Raw genomic sequence first — 18,393 nt, 5'->3', positions numbered from 1 at the left:
ATTATTATTTTTAAAAAGTGGACAATTCTCAGTACCTGGACTTTGTGTTGAATCATCTCTAAGTCAAGATGCTAAATACCACTCACACTATTTTTTTATGCAACATCCTGCTTGTCTTGTTATGGGCAGAATTTATAATACATTATATAAAAGATGTTCAGTGAACACATCTTCTTCTTCTTCCTAGCATATTCCCACAAGTGCAGAGTCCACTTTTCAGATCATTGAACACCACTTTGCATGGTCAATTGAGTCTCCAGGGCTCACACCCGCGGCTTGCATAGCTTTGTTGATGGTGTCTTGCCATCTCTGTTTTGGGTGCCTGCAAGGTTACTGGCCATTGATTTCTAGTTGGTAGGCAGTCTTGACAATGGTGGAAGGTGCTGCCTTCTCTCATCTTCTTTATAATTGGTGCTACACCAAAATGTTGTCAAATGGTGTCATTTGTGATGAGGTCAAGAAGGGACATGCCCAATATCCAATGGAGCATTTCCATTTCCATAGCATGGAAATAGCTTTTGGTCCCTGTTGTTGCTGCCCAGCATTCAGTGCCATACAATGCAACAGGCTGGATGGTTGTCTTATATGTCTTAGATTTAAGACGGGTTGGCATTTGTCTGTTACATAACACACCAGTGAGTTCTCGCCAATGCTTTCAGGCTGCATTCACCTTGCTTGCACCTTGTCATTGATGTCACCATTGGGATCCCAGCAGTGATGATATTCAAAAAATTTGACTCCCGGTTCTGTGAGCATGACTTGGCAGGCTTGGTGGGTGCAGCATGGCTTAGTGGGCATGGCAGGGGAAGGATACTGTGAAATCTCCATTTCCACCCCACTCCAGGGGTAGGATACTATAAAATCCCTCCCCACCTGCTTTCCAGCTCTGTTCTCCTGTGCAGGGCAACAAAAGAAGACCCAGCCGATCAGCTGGGAATTGATCAGCTGACACTTGGGAGGCAGTGAATAGATGGGGGTGGGGCCAACCAGAGGTGGTATTTACCAGTTCTCTGAACTACTCAAAATTTACATTAACGGTTCATACCTGTCTGAAACCACCTCTGGATCCCAGATACTGAAAAATGTCCACCTTCTTTATGTTTTCTCCACTGATTTGAAGCGTTTCAGGGGTGGTGACAGTCTCTAAGTACTGTTTTCTTGCTATTGAGGCGGAGTCCGAAATGGTTGAAGCGATCATTTCATGTTTAGTTCAGTGAACACATATTGTATCTTTATATGAAATTCCCAGGTGCTTTTCATAAATACATCAGGTTTGTTTGTTTTTTATTTCAGCATAACTTTCTAGGTATGCTTTGTATGGAATATTGGCTTATTTATATATCACTGACTATTCAAAATTAGGAGAAGATCAAATCTTATGCTAAACAACACTGTATTCACCCATAACAAACTATATGCAAGATTACAATTCATTTTCCATGCTTTTATGAATATGATATGGCATCATCTGAAATTTATCATTTTAAGTATACAGTATTTTGTGACTCCATACCGGTTTTTAAGCATTTATTACATTATTTCTAAAGCTATAGTACTATCAGATTTCAACTTTAAAGTTGAAATACTATAACATAACACAATATTATTTTTAAAAACCCTTTCCAATTTTGACAATGATTTAGGAAGATATTAAATTTATTATGAAAAGCAAGATTGTTGATCAATCTGTTATCTGTCTGTCCACCCATTTATGAATCTTTTTACTAATCTTGGAAACAGTTAGGAACACTAAAGCTTATGTGCAATATTGTTAACAGTTGTATGCAGTCAACTGGTATTACGATGTATAAAAAAAACACGATCAGGTTGTACATATTATTGCACACATTTTTTCTTTGCTGTATTTCCCTCTGATATTTTCTAAATTTAATCTGGAAGGTTCAGGACCTTCTGGAATAAACTGGTGGAAACAAGGAGAAGGAGAGCAAAGAAAACTTTTTCATGTTTTCCATAATGTTTATATTTCCTATAATGCGAAGTTGTTGGTTTTTTTTTTTGAATGATACAAACCAGTGTTTTTCAAGCTTGGCAACTTTGTGTGGACTTCAAATCACAGAATTTCCCCAACCAGCATGAAAAACACTGACATAAACATTTGAGAAAATTATGGGACTTTTTGATGCTTTCTGATCCTGGATCACTGTCAATGAAAATAACAGAAACATTTAATTTTAAATTCCACTTTGCTAAAGATAATTATTTACAAAGGAAACTAACAAGAACTTTGCTTGTTTGCTTTAATATTGATAAATATTAACAACCTAATCATGGAAAATAAAAAGATTTTTTTTATTTTTCTTATATGTATCCACGTATCCATAACTATGTTTTTACTTATACCTATTATCTTGTAAGCAATTGACAAAAATAAATAAAATAAAATAAAATAAAATAAAATTCTGACACTCTATGAAGGACTAAATGTACAAATATGGAATAGAAACAAAAATACCTTCCAAATGGAATATGAAACAACATGTATGTTGTAATTAACATTTCTCCAAATTTATTTCCATAAGTGTCAAATTAGGTTTTGCAAAATTATTTCCATCAAAGGCTACACTTCAATGTTTTGATTAAGAGTTAGTTAATTATATAATAAAAGGAGTTCAAGAGTTTCAATTGATACATTATAACATTTGTGATTTTTGTGATACTTTAAAGATGCCTTAAAGAAAAAGTATGCTTCATTTAAATTTACATATTTTTATTTGGAAAATTTTTCCCAAATTTTGTAAGCTGCATGAAATACATTATCATTCTATTAATTGACTTTAAATTGATCACTTATGTACCATCAAGTACCAAATATTTCAGTACCAAAGGCCAAATTATATGTGGGTGATTAAATATATTTTCTATATTAACAAAAAATTTGCAATGTGGGTGTATTGGACTACAATATAGAAGAGATATTTCAAAATTTACTTTTTATACATACAAATTAGTTCTTAACTTTCATATTGAAAGATTCCATTTGAAAAGTCAAAACCTTTCTTAAAACTTGGAGATTGAAACCTAGATTTTGAAGTTTAATTTTTTTTAAAAAATAAAAATTTAAAGATGTCTGAGGAATAGTATTTGTACTAAGTGGTTAAAAATTATGTTTGTGTTAAAATTCAGTTGTGTTCAAATCAGCTTAAAGATTTCGGAATTACTTGATTACAAGTTATACTTTTTATATTTTTAAATATATCTGTATGTTTTCTGCAGGACATTTTGTCCTTTACCTCCATGTCTTTATAATATGTTTTGATTTAATTTGCTACCTATAATTAATGGAAAACCACGAGTTTACTTTGAAATAACTAACTATATTCAAGCTTCCATTGTGAGGCAATGGGTACAGGCTTATAATAGGAAACTTAGTATTGAAAGTTTGATTTAAATTTGAAACAGAATTTGTTGATAGGAATGCCTTACTATTTTTGGTGCTCTATTTTATAAAATTGTTGCTTCATTCTTATTTATCCTGCCACAGGTATGACTTTTGCTCCAGTTCAGAAAATCCACTAGTTTTGACCTCTGAAAGCACTACAGGAAACAGAATCCAAAGCATTACACAAAGAACAGCTTTAATAGAGGGGAAGAAAAAGGTATGACATTTTGGAGAGGGAAATTAAACTTTGAACATCCTTTTTATGAGTTCCTGCTAAAGTTGAATGGTTGTTTATGAGACTATAATGGTGAAAGCCACTGCCAATTTTTAATCTTATTATAATTACGATATAATTACTCTATGTAGTAAATCTGACTGATAACACTGTCATGCTGCAAGAGCATCCAGCTCAATACAGAACATGGATCGCAGCTGTTCAAAATCAGGCACTCAGTTACAGTGGTGGGATTCAATTTTTTTTTACTACCAGTTCTGTGGGTGTGGCTTGGTGGGCGTGGCTTAGTGGGCATGGCAGAGGAATGATAATGTAAAATCTCCATTCCCTCCCCACTCCTGGGGGAAGGGTACTGCAAAATCCCCATGACCTCCCCACCCCACTAACCTGCTTTCCATCGCCGTTCTCCTGTGCAGGGCAACAAAAGAAGACCCAGCTGATCAGCTGGGACTCGGGGGGCAGAGAATAGATGAGGGTGAGGCCAGTCAGAGGTGGTATTTGCCAGTTCTCTGAAGTACTCAAAATTTCCGCTACTGGTTCTCCAAAACTGGTCAGAACCTGTTGAATACTGCCTTTGTAAGACCACACCTAGAGTACTGCACACAGCTTTGTTCATCACATTATAAAAAAGATGTTGAGACTCTAGAGAAAGTACAGAGAAGAGCAACCAGGATGATTAGGGGACTGGAGGCTAAAACATACAACGAACGGTTGCAGGAACTGGGCTTGCCTAGTCTAGTAAAGAGAAGGACCAGGGAAGACATGATAGGGGTCTTCCAATATTTGAGAGGCTGCCACAGAGAGGAAGGGGTCAAGCTATTTTCTAAAGCACCCAAAGGCCAGACAAGGAATAATGGATGGAAACTGAACAGGAGAGATTTAACCTAGAAATAAGGAGAAACTTTCTGACAATGAGAACAATCAACCAATGGAACAGCTTACCCTCAGAAGTTGTGGGAGCACTGTCACCTGAGACTTTCAAGAAGAGATTGGACTGCCATCTGTCAGAAATGGTGTAGGGTCTCCCACTTGGGCGGGGGTTCGACTAGATGACCTACAAGGTCCCTTCCAACTCTGATTATCTGTTAAATCTGTTAATACCACCTCTGCCTCAGTACCTCTGTGTGCAATGTAGTAAAAATACATAACTGATGCAACTTCCTTGCATCAGGTAAACAAATAATCCATAACTTCTGACTGCTTGCTTAGTTTGAAGTTACAACAGCCTGCCCCGCTCAACCTGAGGAACTTACAATCTGATTCCAAATCTCTGACAGATTCCCACACACCCCACCCCACATGGTCCCGTTCTCGGCACTCTGCAACCAACCCCATTTATATCTGTTTGCAGCATCTTGCAATGACCACAATTTATGAGGTTTTCTGATAACCTGCTCTACAACCACCATGACTTCTGACTGTAACAGGCAGGCTCCATTACAGTTGTAAATTGAGGACTACATGTATGGCAATAAATTTACTCCAATCACAACTAAACTTTTGCTTGGATTAAGTGACTATTCACAATGAAGAATGGAAATGTTTAAAGTCTCATTTTGACATACTCTTAAGAATAAGCAGGACAAAATGTTATGTCATAATAGCAATAGGAATAGCCCTTAGACTTATATACTGCTTCACAGTGCTTTACAGCCCTCTCTAAGAGGTTTACAGGGTCAGCATATTGTCCCCAACAATCTGGGTCCTCATTTTACCAACTTCAGATGGATGGAAGTCTGAGTCAACCTTGAACCATTCAGAATTGAACTCCTGGAGTGAGCAGTGAGTTAACCTGCAGTACTGCATTCTAATTACTGCACCACCACAGCTCTTAAATAAAATAAATGATCAAAAATCCATTTACCACTGTAATCTTCAAAAAAATTGAAGCCACAACATCTGAAGCCAATGTATAATTCCTTTGTTTACTGAATAAAGTATTAAGGAATATGATATTATTTTAGTGGCCTTCATCCAATGTCTGGTTCTGGTAGCTAATGAAAATGTTTGCAAGACATTTAACAAAAGAGAAGATCTGGAAAATGATGTAAACAAAATACAAAATCTTTGCCAGGATGAAGCAAATGTGAAAAAAATATATATTTCATGATTTCAGACAGAAGTGCAGTGCTTGATTAACAAGCAAGTAGATGAGAAATGTGTGTGTATTTGTGACTTGCTGGATGAATGGAAGCTGGAAACCTGGAAGGGAGACAGGCAGATATTTTGCCCTTGTAGAAATTGCACAGAGAACAATATAAATCAATATCAGTTCTTTTTCCCTGTCCATTTTAAATGAGTTTATGCATGCAACCAGGCAAGTTAATTAGGAAAAAGTGATGCGCCTAGTGATAGTGGTTTCCTAGATAATTAGGAATCGGATTTCAAGACTTAAGACATATGTCTGATCTGGAGAGATTGCACTTCTCTTTAAAAATCACTTATACAAAGCATGGGAATCCTTTTTGATGGGGCATTGATATTGTACACTGATCACAAGAAAATGGAAAATGTGTTGCCTTCTCCTCTGAACAGAAGTCTGACATTGGGCAAAGCATGATCATGGAGAGAGGCAACCTAGAAATAAGGAGAAATTTCCTGACATTTAGAACAATTAATCAGTGGAACAACTTGCCTCCAGAAGTTATAAAGATGTTTTAAAGAAGAGATTGGATAACCACTTGTCTGAAATGGTATAGGGTTTCTTGCCTGAGCACAGGGTTGGACTAGAAGACCTCCAAGGTCCCTTCCAACTCCGTTATTCTATAATCCTTAGTGCTTGATTACTTAAATGTGCTATTTGTGGGGCAGATCTTGAAAATGGCTTGGAAATTACAAAGAACTGAAAATGCAGCAGTACTGAGATAGTGAATAGTGTTCTTAGGAAGTGCTAAATCACCACATGTTGAACAGCTCCTTTAGTTACTAACTGCTTTCTTCACTCAGCTCAAGATATTCCCCGTGATACAAAATCTTGCCTGTCTTGACCTAGAGTATTTGTAGGACTGCTTACCTCCATACATTCCTATTTCCTAAAAAGGACCTGTCAGTAAATTACATTATCTCCTGCCACTTGATAGCTTAATTTGTGGGCTAGGAAAAGATTAACAGAAAATATGTCAACCTGTCTAGAAACTTTACTATAGACCAAAAAAGAAGCCATACAAAACAGGTGATTGCTGACTGTCAGTGAAAAGAGATACTGTAAATGGCTGGCACGTCTGATCTTCAGAAAGTCATTGAAGATTTGGTTGTTTCCCCAAGCCTCAGACAGGACTATTTTGGCTATCTCTTTGGATAAGTAACCATTCTCATGCACATAATTAATAATACTGCATGTTCTGGTTTTAAATTTTAGATTATTAGGGGTTAGATATTGGATTTAACTCAAACTGTAGATATGGGAACTTGCTGCTCCAATTCTGGTTTGGATTGGAATGTCCTGGTAAAGAAATGATTCAGGGGTGGGATCCGACTGGTGTAACTACCAGTTCGATGATTTACGTTTTGCTGACACACGCTGCATGTGTGTGTAAAACGTTGTCAGCTTGCTCCCTGGACAGCTGAGCAGCGCTGCACACAGGTGCGCAGCATTTGAAAAAGCCCCCTTTTCCTGCTTTTCAACCGCAGCTGTGCCACGCAAAGCAGCTGAGGTTGAAAAAGCAGGAAATAAAGGTCAGGTAAGAACCCAGGCAGGTGGGTGGACCAAAACAGCAGCAGACACAGAACCGGTTCTATGTCTGCTGCTCTTCAGAGCTACCGGTTCTACAGACCAGACAGAACCCATAGAATCCCACCCCTGAAATGAATAAATAGAAACCCTTGTGGTGTAAGATTAAGACTCAGTTTGCTCACCTTTCTAAATTAAAGGATACTGAGACTGCATTTGGTGGCCTTGAAGCCAGGTGGTGTTTTATGTTTATATACATAATGGCCATGTCTGATCTGAAGACTATTGTTCCATTCCCCAGTCTTCACCCTCTGATATTCAGGTGTAAGCAACACATTTTTTTATAGATTTGCACCTTAATAATTCAACTGAATCTGAACAATTTGGGACAAATGGCTAGTGGAGTGAGGGTCTCAGGCAATACTCCTCAATGGAGCCACCTATGTCCCTCTGAACCTGATCGTCTTATTGTTGGTTTCTATATGCAATTAAAACTTGACTTGTTTCTGAGGTCCTGAGAAAAGTGACTGATCCTGTCTTTTTTGTTATTGTACTGTTGTTTGGTGTTTTATTATTTTTTAATATTTGCAAGCCTTAATTTTGAACATTGAATGTTTTATTGTGATGTACTGTATAAGTTAATTTATAGCCATCATTAATCACCAAAAGATTTTCGATTGCCTCCAGTATGAGTTCAAATCATCCCATCCTGTCAAAGCTAAGTTCCTCTTGCCACATTAATTGAGAAAATTATTTGTCATGGGCTGAAATAAATAAGCTGCTAGGAGATAACTTGAGTTTAGCATATGTTGTCATAAGACAACAGTTTTATTTATTTTATTTATTCAATTTCCATAGTCACGCAACTCAGTGAAGTGACTCTGGGCAGCTTACAATTCTTAAATTATAAAACAATTTAAGAACATTAAAATAATAAAAACATCCACAAAATAAATTTCTTCTGGAAAAAAAGAGTCATAGAGAAAATATATCTATGTGGTCACTGAAAAGTGACAACAATTTGATGGTACATAATTAATGAACAAAGTATTTAATGTTTTTGTTTTGAGCTGGGCTATTTTTCGATTTATATTTCTGCAGTATTCGTACATGTTTTTTCTCATTATAATGGCAAACGATAGGAGGAATTTGCCCTAATACTTTATCATCTCATAGGTAGAATCAGATAGAATTTTCCATTATATTTTTATACTCTTCAGCTGGTTATAGTTGGCCAGGTTAATAATTTTATCAGTGCATTTTGTTCTATCTAGTTACATCAAGGGTCTTCAAACTTGACAGCTTTAAGACTTATGGACTTCAACTCCCAGAATTCTTCGTCCAGTCATGTTAGCTTGGCAATTCTGGGAGTTGAAGTCTACAAGTCTTAAAGCTGCCAAGTTTGAAGATCCTTGAGTTACATCTAAACAGAGAAACTTATTGAAATAGGAATGCTTAATTAATCTTTATTAACATGAGTGGTTCCATGGAAATATTTTTGTTTTCTTAATTTTGAAACTTTCTGAGATCCTTTAGCAGGGTTAAAAGGTTAGAAAAGCAGGATTAGAAAAGTTTCCTTGTTCAAAGCTTAAAATAGAGGAAAGACTAATTTAAACATTTTCATGCAAGTTGCAGAAAATCACTTCTGTAACTCTTAGTCCCTGCCTGAAAGTTATTTATGTGGGATATGAAATATATTAAATGTATCCCCTTACTACCTCTGCTGATTAGATATCAGAGTTACAGGCTGATTTGCAAAAACATAATAAGCATCTTTTAAATTGTGAGTTATATCAAGATATGTTATTAAAAGACATTAATCAGGAAGAAGTATCTACGATATCTCATGAGATTGTTTTTTATTATAAAAATCTTCCTGTATTGCTATTACACTTGTGCAGGCAAGAATCAGTGTTATTTATATGCCATAGGAGATATGTGTGTTTCTTGTATGGCTGTGAACACTTTGTCTTTTGGGTGAAAGAATATTATGCATATGAATACTATGTCAGTGAAACCTGTCTTTGTTTAATTATCAGCTTTTCTTTATTAAAAAAAGCTATGGTTAAAAAAAAACCCAGAAGAGAGTGGTTATATAGAGATCATCCTTTATCTTTGGCAACTAAACACCAGTTGTGTTTAGTCACATATTGGTGACTAATGAAATATTTTTTAGGATGCATTGTAAAATGTTGGCAGGCTGCTGTTGAGGATGGTAGAGGAGAAGGCTAAAACATCAGACAAAAGTCTGGTTTGTTTATGAATGTGATGTTTGTGTAAAACAATGACAGCTTCCATTGTTGGTTCTTTCTCTGTTATTAATCACAGCAAAGTTAAATTTTGCTTTGTAAGCAGACCTTCAGAACAAAAGTGAGACTACTCATTAAGGGAATATCTAGACCAGCGAACTTCAACCTTGGTGACTTTTAGCCTAGTGGACTTCAACTCCCATAATTCTGGGAGTTGAAGTCCACTAGGCTTAAAGTCACCAAAGTTGGAGAGCCCTGATCCAGACCATCAGTATGAAGTGTATTTTGTGCATTTTAGTCTCTGAAAATTATCAAAATCATACAATGATTCCCTCTCCCAAAAACTGTTTATCCTCAGTGGCTTCATTTTTCAGACATGTGTTTCTTCTCCAGAATCTTCTTTATCTCTGAACATTCACTAATTGTAAGCACTGGACATCATTTTCAACAATGAAATGGCAATCTGTGCTAAAAATAGGTTCTATTTTGCTTATAAAATAATCTGAATGCCAAATTTCTTACTGTTATTTTTTATCTTGCCACATGCAAAGTTATTAATAATTGCCTTGCAACTGTATTTAGTATTTGATTTGTAAGTAAGAAAGGCAAGAATCTCTTCTTTATCTTAGCTGCTTCTTCATTCTCCAAATGGGAGCCAGGTTTTCCTGGAAATTTCCTTGCCAATTTTTCTTTCTGACTCAGGACCTTCATTGTACCACACCTCACTGGTTGTAGCATCATAAGCATGAGATAAAACATTCTAATTTGATATATTCAAAAGGAAATTACTATGATAATATAAAAGTCACTTGGGAAAACAGCTTTCCTCTTAATTGTCCAATTAGCTTCATAGGCTTTTTCTACAATGAAATTTGCATTTGATTGAATCAATGCTGCAATTGAACCAATTACTGAAATTATACTGTTCTGAGGAGAGGGGAGAATAATGTTTTATGTATCTTCTTACATTTTTTGTTTATTTTTTTTAATCATTGTGCACTATTCTTTACTTTTATCCTTGCACAGTATTTGTAAGCTTTAATAAAATCATTTTAAAAATATATAACTGAATCACATTAGAGATATTGTTTAGCTGGATCTGTGAAAAAATAATTCAAATGTATAAACATAAAATTATTGTTCCTTTCACAGACTGCTAGCATCTTGGTTGTGGCTGAATCCAGAACATCTGGAACCTACAGCTGCATAGCATCCAATAAACTGGGAAAGGACAAAAGAGACATCAGTTATTTTGTAACAGGTGAAGTAGATTTCATGTTCCACTAATTCATGTGACATTTAGGGTTTTTTGACATTTTGTGATTAATGATTAGCTATGATAGATGCAACAACATTTTATATTAGTGCTAATGTTTTGGCTTGTAAATATAATCAACAGCTAATATAATTAGGCATCCCTCTTGAATGCAGTTATCAAAGAAGTTGCTATCATTTCAAAGCATCTCGTGGCATCTTAAAATATTATTGTAAAAGTTTTCCCATGCTACATTTGTTCACCTTAATGACTTAACAAATGGATCTTTAAACTCTAAAATATGATGAAAACTATGAGTACTAAATGACTATAAACATTTTGTCTATTTATCCATCATGACTTGGTTTACTCTGACATAACATGTGTGCTGGATTCACATGAACAGAAGAAAGTAAACCATGGGACCCTGTGGTCCTGCCAAGAAAGGAAAGTTTTTTAAATCAGTTTCAGACTCAAGTAGGTCTTGCTATGGGCTTAAGAAAAAGTATGGTATGAGAAAAGCATCTGTGTGAAATTGTTCAAGCTTAAGCTAGTGTAATTAGCTAGCATTTTCTTCTCCCAATCAGTTGGAAAAAAAACCCTAAATGTTCTGATTTACTAGGGAACAAGAAGAACAACAACAAAAAAATCTTTAAACTAATGCCAATTCAAAATGCTGATGGCTGTGAACAAAAGGCCAGGATGCTAAAAAGGATTTCCTTTCAGTGTATTCAAAATAGATACTTTGGGGCTAGACTGATTGCTAGAGGTCTGTTAGCTTTTCAACAACTTTTAAGTTTGTTTTCATTTTAAGTCTGGCAAAACCAGAGAGAATGCTAAGGTGGGGACAGGAACATATGGGGGAGCGGTTAAAAAAGCCATTCTCTTTTGAGACTTTGCTACTCTATACTGTCAATTAATTAGATTGAAATGTTAGTGAACTCAAAGGTGGGCACAATTGGCCTTTCCCAATTTCCCGCCACATTTATGAGGAGAAATCCTGGGTGAATATTGTCCATCAGTTCTTCCGGGAGATTTTGTCCCTTAATTTTTCAAAAGGTGGAATTCTTCTTGGTGTTCGCAATTGTCTTGCTTCAATAAAATACAGAGGGGTCCCTAAGATTTAATGGAAAGCAAAAATGCAAGGAGATTTCCATTTGCTGCAGAAATATTATGCAATGTATGAAAGACAAGATATTCAGCCAATCCTTTGTCCACCTTGTAGTTAAATAGAGGCAAAGACACTATGAGCTATTCATAAGAAGTTATACAATTTCCCTTCTTCTTTCAGGGTATATCTTTTTCAGACTGAACAAGAAAGTATAGTTGTAGAAAAAAAATGTGGAGGTTTTTTTTGCTATCTATTAGTCAAAATGCAGGGCATCACACCAAGATGATATGCTTCACCCAATGAGGGTTGATTATAGATCACTGTGGATCCCTAAGCTACTATCTTTCAATTAGTTTGATTATGAATTTGACATAGAAAAATCCTCCAATAATGAATTATCTCCTCTAGATTTTAAAAAGGAAAAGGAAGCAGACAAAGGCAAAGGAGCAGACAAAGTTGAAAAAGACATCAATTGACCATAGCTTAGTCCTGTTTTCATATTTTTTTTCTGTGATTAGGGTTTTTTCTGCCCCTGCCGTCTATTGAGATTAGCCTTCATGAATCTGAAGTTTTTGTTTTAAGTAGATTTCGTTTTAGGGACTTAATAATCAAAGTTACTGTGGCCGCCTTAGCTATCTCCAAATGTTGAGTGGTTCGTTCTCTATCTTCCTTACACTCCACCCTTTCACTCTGATCCTTCCCCTATTTGTTGGGCTGTTTTGCTGGCACACAGCAGGACCCTGGGTGGGTTTGCAATTACTGAGGGTGAGACAGGAACAGTGTAGCCTTATCTCCCGGCTGACCAGTGTCACTAAAGGCATTTTATTTTGAGATTCCTGATGGTGCTTGGCAAAGATAAACAAAATCTTCCATCAGGAAACCTGGGAGCGATTTCCACAGGAAGTTTCAAATCACTAAAGTAAATATAACTCTTTTACATTACTCCAGCCGCTCACTATTCAATTAGTCTCAGGTTTTAATACTGTGAGGTGCTTAAAAAAAGTATTTTTTTTAGTAAAGGCATATTAGAAAGTATCTCTTTTTTTCTCCTTTCTTTCTAACAAAATTAATTTGTTTATTATGCCTATTTCATACTCACCATTTTCAATGATGTAATATATCATTTCAAAAATTATATTATCAAACGCATGATATGCCAAAGGTGGATTAGAAGTGACACTTCTTTTAGGAAAAGCAAACTGACCCTCCCAAAATGTTTTGATAATACTGCTCTTAACCCTCTATCAATGGTCACCATGGATGAGGCTGGTAGTTTTCAAAACCAGGTAACTTCCCTATTAAAGTAGTTCAAAAATATTTGAGCATCATAAACCTCCCCCCAGAAAAATATGTTGCCTGGCCCTCTATTAAACCATAAGAATTGATTAAATTACAATAGTAGAACTCAAATTGCATCCTCAGAAGTATTATGAAGGATTACTTCTGATACAGACAAATTTATTCTTTTACTCTTGTGTGTTTCCATAAAGGCTAAATAGATACAATTTATACAGGGCAGCATAAAAACATATTAACGCTTTCCTGCTGCTGTTCCCAGTAACAGGGGAATGCTGCTCACTGGCATCGAAGTACTTATGAACTTGGTTTTTGACATTGTAATTTCACATTTTTGTAAAATTTTACAAAATTAGTAGTAGAAACGTTAGCTTTCCCCCCCCCCCCAACTTTATATTGCAATTCAGATATAGCAGGTATGGCAGTATAAAGCATCAATTGGTCTCCTTCAAAATCAGTGTATTCAAACTTTGCCTTAATCAGGGCTAGATACCTAGTGACAAGAAGAGTGATAAGAAAAGCGGAAAACCCACATACTTTGTCAGAAATAAAATAAGCATATATTTTAAGCCCTTTACATATTGATTCTTTGATCATAACAAATATTCATCAAATACCACTCTATGCGTTTCATCAAGTTAATTTCTGTGAAAATAATCCATGCATCATAAAAGTGTTCCCATTATGTCCTCCATTCACTCAATAATCCCACCCACCACCATTTTATTTCAGCTCCAGGAAGGATTAGAATTAGATTAGAATTCTTTATTGGCCAAGTGTGATTGGACACAAAAGGAATTTGTCTTGGTGCAAATACTCTGGGTGTACATAAAATAAAAGATACATTCATCAAGAGTCAAGAATCATTAGGTACAACACTTAATAATAGTCATAGGGTACAAAAAGCAATCAAATCATACTAGGAAACAGTCAATATAGATCGTAAGGATACAAGCGACAAAGTTACAGTCATACAATCACAAGTGGGAGGGGATGGGTGATAAGGAGTAATGAGAAGATTAATAGTAATAGTAGTGCAGACCTTGTAAATTGTTGGACAGTGTTGAGGGAATTATTTGTTTAGCAGAGTGATGGCATTCGGGGGAAAACTGTCATTGTGTCTAATTATTTTGATGTGCAGTGCTCTGTAGTGTCGTTTTGAGGGTAGAAGTTGAAACAGTTTATGTCCAGGATGTGAGGAGTCTGTAAATATTTTCTCAGCCCTCTTTTTGACTCATACAGTTGGTAGTAACTGTTTTTTCTGCAGTCCTAATTACTCTCTGAAGTCTGTGTCTGTCCTGTTGGGTTGCAGAACCAAACCAGACAGTTATATAATTTCCTGGACTATGTCCTAGAAATTATATCTTTTTTTAAAGATTTCCTATGAACTAAAATAATGCTTTGGTTTTTGATAGATATACCAAATGGATTGTCTATTAACTTGAAGAAGGCACCTGTTGAAGGACAAACACTGGTGTTGTCATGTCTAGCAAATAAATACTTGTACAAAGACCTCACCTGGCTTTTACCAAGGACAGCTAACAACCAAACAAGAATTAGAAAAGCCATTGTGAAGGAATATTCCACGGAGCTCCCTCTCATCATCAAGAACATTTCGCTTGAACATTCAGGCACCTACATCTGCCGAGCAACAAACATATACACTGGCAAAGATGTGCTTCAACAGAAAAACGTTGCCATCAGAGGTGAGCGCTGTAACAAAAAGGCTGTTTTCTCACGGATCCACAAATTTAAGAGCGCAAGGAATGATTGTACAACACAACACAATGTAAGCCAATAAAGGACTAACTAAAAAGTGACACACTTCACTGATATAATCTTGATTGACCACTACTGTACACTTCCAAATATGGAGGTTTGGACAAAGGAGGAGTAACAATGCCAAAAAAAGAGAGAGAAAAGAAAGGCCTCCATCCCAAAATAAACCAAAAAAAAAACCCTTGTCCCTAAACCTGGGCTTCCAATTTGGCTCAGAAAGTCCTATTCTACTTTGACAAAGATGTGGAAGTTGGAATTTGGAAGAGTTCCCCACCCCCTGCATTGCATTTTGTGTGTTATGTTGTATTGTTCTTTGCAGTCTCCCACCAAGTGCTAATGAAAAACTTTGGACCCAACCTCTTCAGGCTTTGATATTCAGCCTCCTCCCAAAGTGTCAAAGCTGCATAAACTGAAAACATTTTTTTTAAATAGAAAGACTGCTGCCTTTGGTCAACCTTGGACGTTTTATAAGTTAACTTTGGTGCAGAATAAGCACAGCTCAGTTTGAGAGATTGACTGGACTATGGTATTATTTACTTTAATCTGCTCTTTGTGGATTTATAAATATTGCCTGCTGAGCAAGTTATTATGCTTATTTATTTGAATTCATTTTTCTACCTTAAATACACTCATCTTTTTTTAAAAAAAACTTTTCTCAGGGAAAGCTCTGAGGATCTAAAATGAAAAATAACATGTTGAAATTAGACATTGTTTGCATGAATTAGACTTTATAAATCCATCAAAATTGGACCCATCTTCTTTGAGTAAATAGATTGTGGGAGATTTCCATTGGGTCTCCCTTTGCTTTCCTTTCAAATAAATCACATACTATGTTAAACACTTGTTGAGATGAATGGGAAAAGTCTTCATTGACATTATAATGAAGAAATATGTAACTGTTAAAACTAACTTAATAAAGAAAACTACCACATTTACCCTTACTAATAAGGTTTCCATCATCACCGCAAATATTTAATGTATTTAAAATTAAGGCTACAAGTATATGTATGTATCTGTGTATGTACAGTATGTATGTGTATGAAACACACACACACATACATATTGACACAGGCACACAGACGCACAGAAACACACATCATTTCTTTTTTCATTTCCAAATGGTAATAAGATTTCTAAAATGACTAAACTACTGATAGAGAATTAAACACAATCTATCATTACTTTTAAATGTTTCTTGTCAGTCTCTTTTGTGATTTTATTTCAAGATTTCCTTTGTAATATAAAATCTATAGAAGAAAAGAGTCTACTATTTTGAATAGATCTGATAACTTTATTTTTTTACCATGTGTACCTATTATATTTTGGATAGGTGTTCATTTATGATTAATTATTATATAGAAATTTTAGTCAAACGTGTGGGAATGACAATAGCAAGAGCAAAAATGGAAACAAAACTGCCTTTGCTATTAAAACGGGGGTGGGGGGGTGTCAACATGATGGTTTTTTTGTGCCTGAGAACTCACCCACCCATTTCCTTCTTTAAGGTAGCAGGGCTGAGTACCACAGCCAAGCTGGTCATTCACGTGGGAATTGCTTTTGTCAAGCGGTTGGGGTAAACAATAGCATTTCCCCATCATACCAGTTTTGTAAAGTCCATAACGGAATGAAAACAATTAGCTACCTGGAAGTTGTCAGACTGAAGGAAAGAATAATGGTTCCTCTTTTGAAATTTTGCCTATATCCTACCTTTTATAAAGCATTTTTTTCCAGTATTATCCAGAAACAATTTATGTTCCTGTAAAAGAGAACTTGGTAACTATTTTTAATATGATGAAAGCCAATCTTATCCGTGGTAACTGCAGTGATAGCACAGCTTATTTTACCATATTATAGAGGAGGGAGGAGGAGGAGGAGGAGAGAGACAGAGACAGAGAGACAGACAGAGACAGAGAGAGACAGAGACAGAGAGAAAAAAAGACAGAAAGAGAAAGAAAGAAAGAAAGAAAGAAAGAAAGAAAGAAAGAAAGAAAGAAAGAAAGAAAGAAAGAAAGAAAGAAAGAAAGAAAGATGGAGTTCCCCAAAGACAAATTAGCAGAAACCTGAAAATTGGAATTTAGGGGATTGTATACAAAAACCTATTTTGTTTTAGTAGAGCTAGAGAACAGAGTAGTGTTTAAGTGTAGAGAGTAAGATTCACCCAAAAATTATTTATACAGTTTACAAGATGAATTGAAAAACAGGCACATACGCTTATTAGTGCTATTAGTTTAGAGCTTAATACTGACTTAATGCTATGAATTCAAAAATGCTCCATAGGACATTGCAGACATAAGAGATACTGTTTCTGGCTTTTTTGTAGCTGGACAATTCATAAAAAGAGCTATGAATTACAAAGATAGCTACATGTTTTTCCTGCACTGTTGCTTATGTTGAAATTTATAATATAATGCAATCGCTGTATTCCACAGTGATGCCACTGAAGGCAAAGAGTTTAGACAAGCCTCTTTTAAACTCCCCCAACTCTCCATACTAAATTGTGCACATGTACTGGAACATGCACATTTTGGTCTTCTCTGAACAATTTAGCATTGCATACGTGATTGGAGAAACTCTGCATGTTAAATTTCAAATGTGTTTTTGCCGATTTAAAATGAAGCTGATCATATGTCTCTTCATAATGCAATATTTAAAAAAAATTGAAAATACAAAAAAGATGGGAGGGCAGAAGTGTTTAACATAAAATAACATTTTATTTGTGATCATGTTTCTGGGGAGAGAATTTCTTTTCTGTCTCAGGGTTACTTCTTTTTCTCTGTCTGCTACTGAAGGCATGGGACCAACTGTATTGTTGTAACAGAGGACTTTGTATCATGCCTGAGTTCCCTTTCATGTTTCTGGGATCAGAGAAGCTAACAGTTTGCAAGTAATTTCTTTAGTCCAGAAGTAGTTCATTGTTGACTGTGTACAGAATAGCCAGACTGGTTGCAACTGAAATCAAAGAGAGATTGGTACAGTACAGTCGTCAAGGGAAAATACCTAGAGATCTTTTGGAAAATTCCTAAACTTAAAATCAGTAAATGTACACGTAAGAATCAGGGAAACATCAAATTTTTGCTTTAACCAATTATTTCAAAACCAGCTAGTTATGGTGACAGCCTTACTAAAAGTAATATGGAGAGTGATGCAACCAAATTTAAAGTAAGGAATTGTTTCTTGATATGTGTATGGCTGTAAACAAATTAAATTTAATCAAAAAAGCATCTAGATTGTGTGACTCTTTTTTCCAACTCATTCTACTTGCCTCAATTGCACTGTTATGTATAGTAATCCTGCAGAATACAAAATTCATATATGTGGCAAAATTCATATCCTTTTGTCATGGACATATTTTCAAAACATGATTTTATATATAGCTTATTGAAGAAATAAAAATAAAA

The 18,393-nt window shown here is 35.5% G+C and overlaps 1 protein-coding gene across 3 annotated transcripts in view; it reads left to right on the top strand.

Annotated features, from left to right (window-relative positions):
• Nucleotides 1–18,393, top strand: part of FLT1 (fms related receptor tyrosine kinase 1) — a 116,309-nt gene that overhangs the window by 52,468 nt on the left and 45,448 nt on the right. For all 3 annotated transcript variants that reach the window (XM_026708826.2, XM_087937207.1, XM_087937208.1), the window contains exons 11-13: nt 3,503–3,617; nt 10,707–10,815; nt 14,632–14,922. In XM_026708826.2, the coding sequence (XP_026564611.1) occupies nt 3,503–3,617; nt 10,707–10,815; nt 14,632–14,922 (515 nt within the window). The remainder of the gene's footprint in view (nt 1–3,502; nt 3,618–10,706; nt 10,816–14,631; nt 14,923–18,393) is intronic.

Source organism: Pseudonaja textilis, chromosome 7 (genome assembly GCF_049901715.1).
Source record: "Pseudonaja textilis isolate UNSWEBS1 chromosome 7, rPseTex1.2, whole genome shotgun sequence".
Taxonomy (NCBI): domain Eukaryota; kingdom Metazoa; phylum Chordata; class Lepidosauria; order Squamata; family Elapidae; genus Pseudonaja; species Pseudonaja textilis.
Note: the sequence above shows the minus strand (reverse complement) of the source record. Positions and strands in the feature narration are given on the sequence as shown.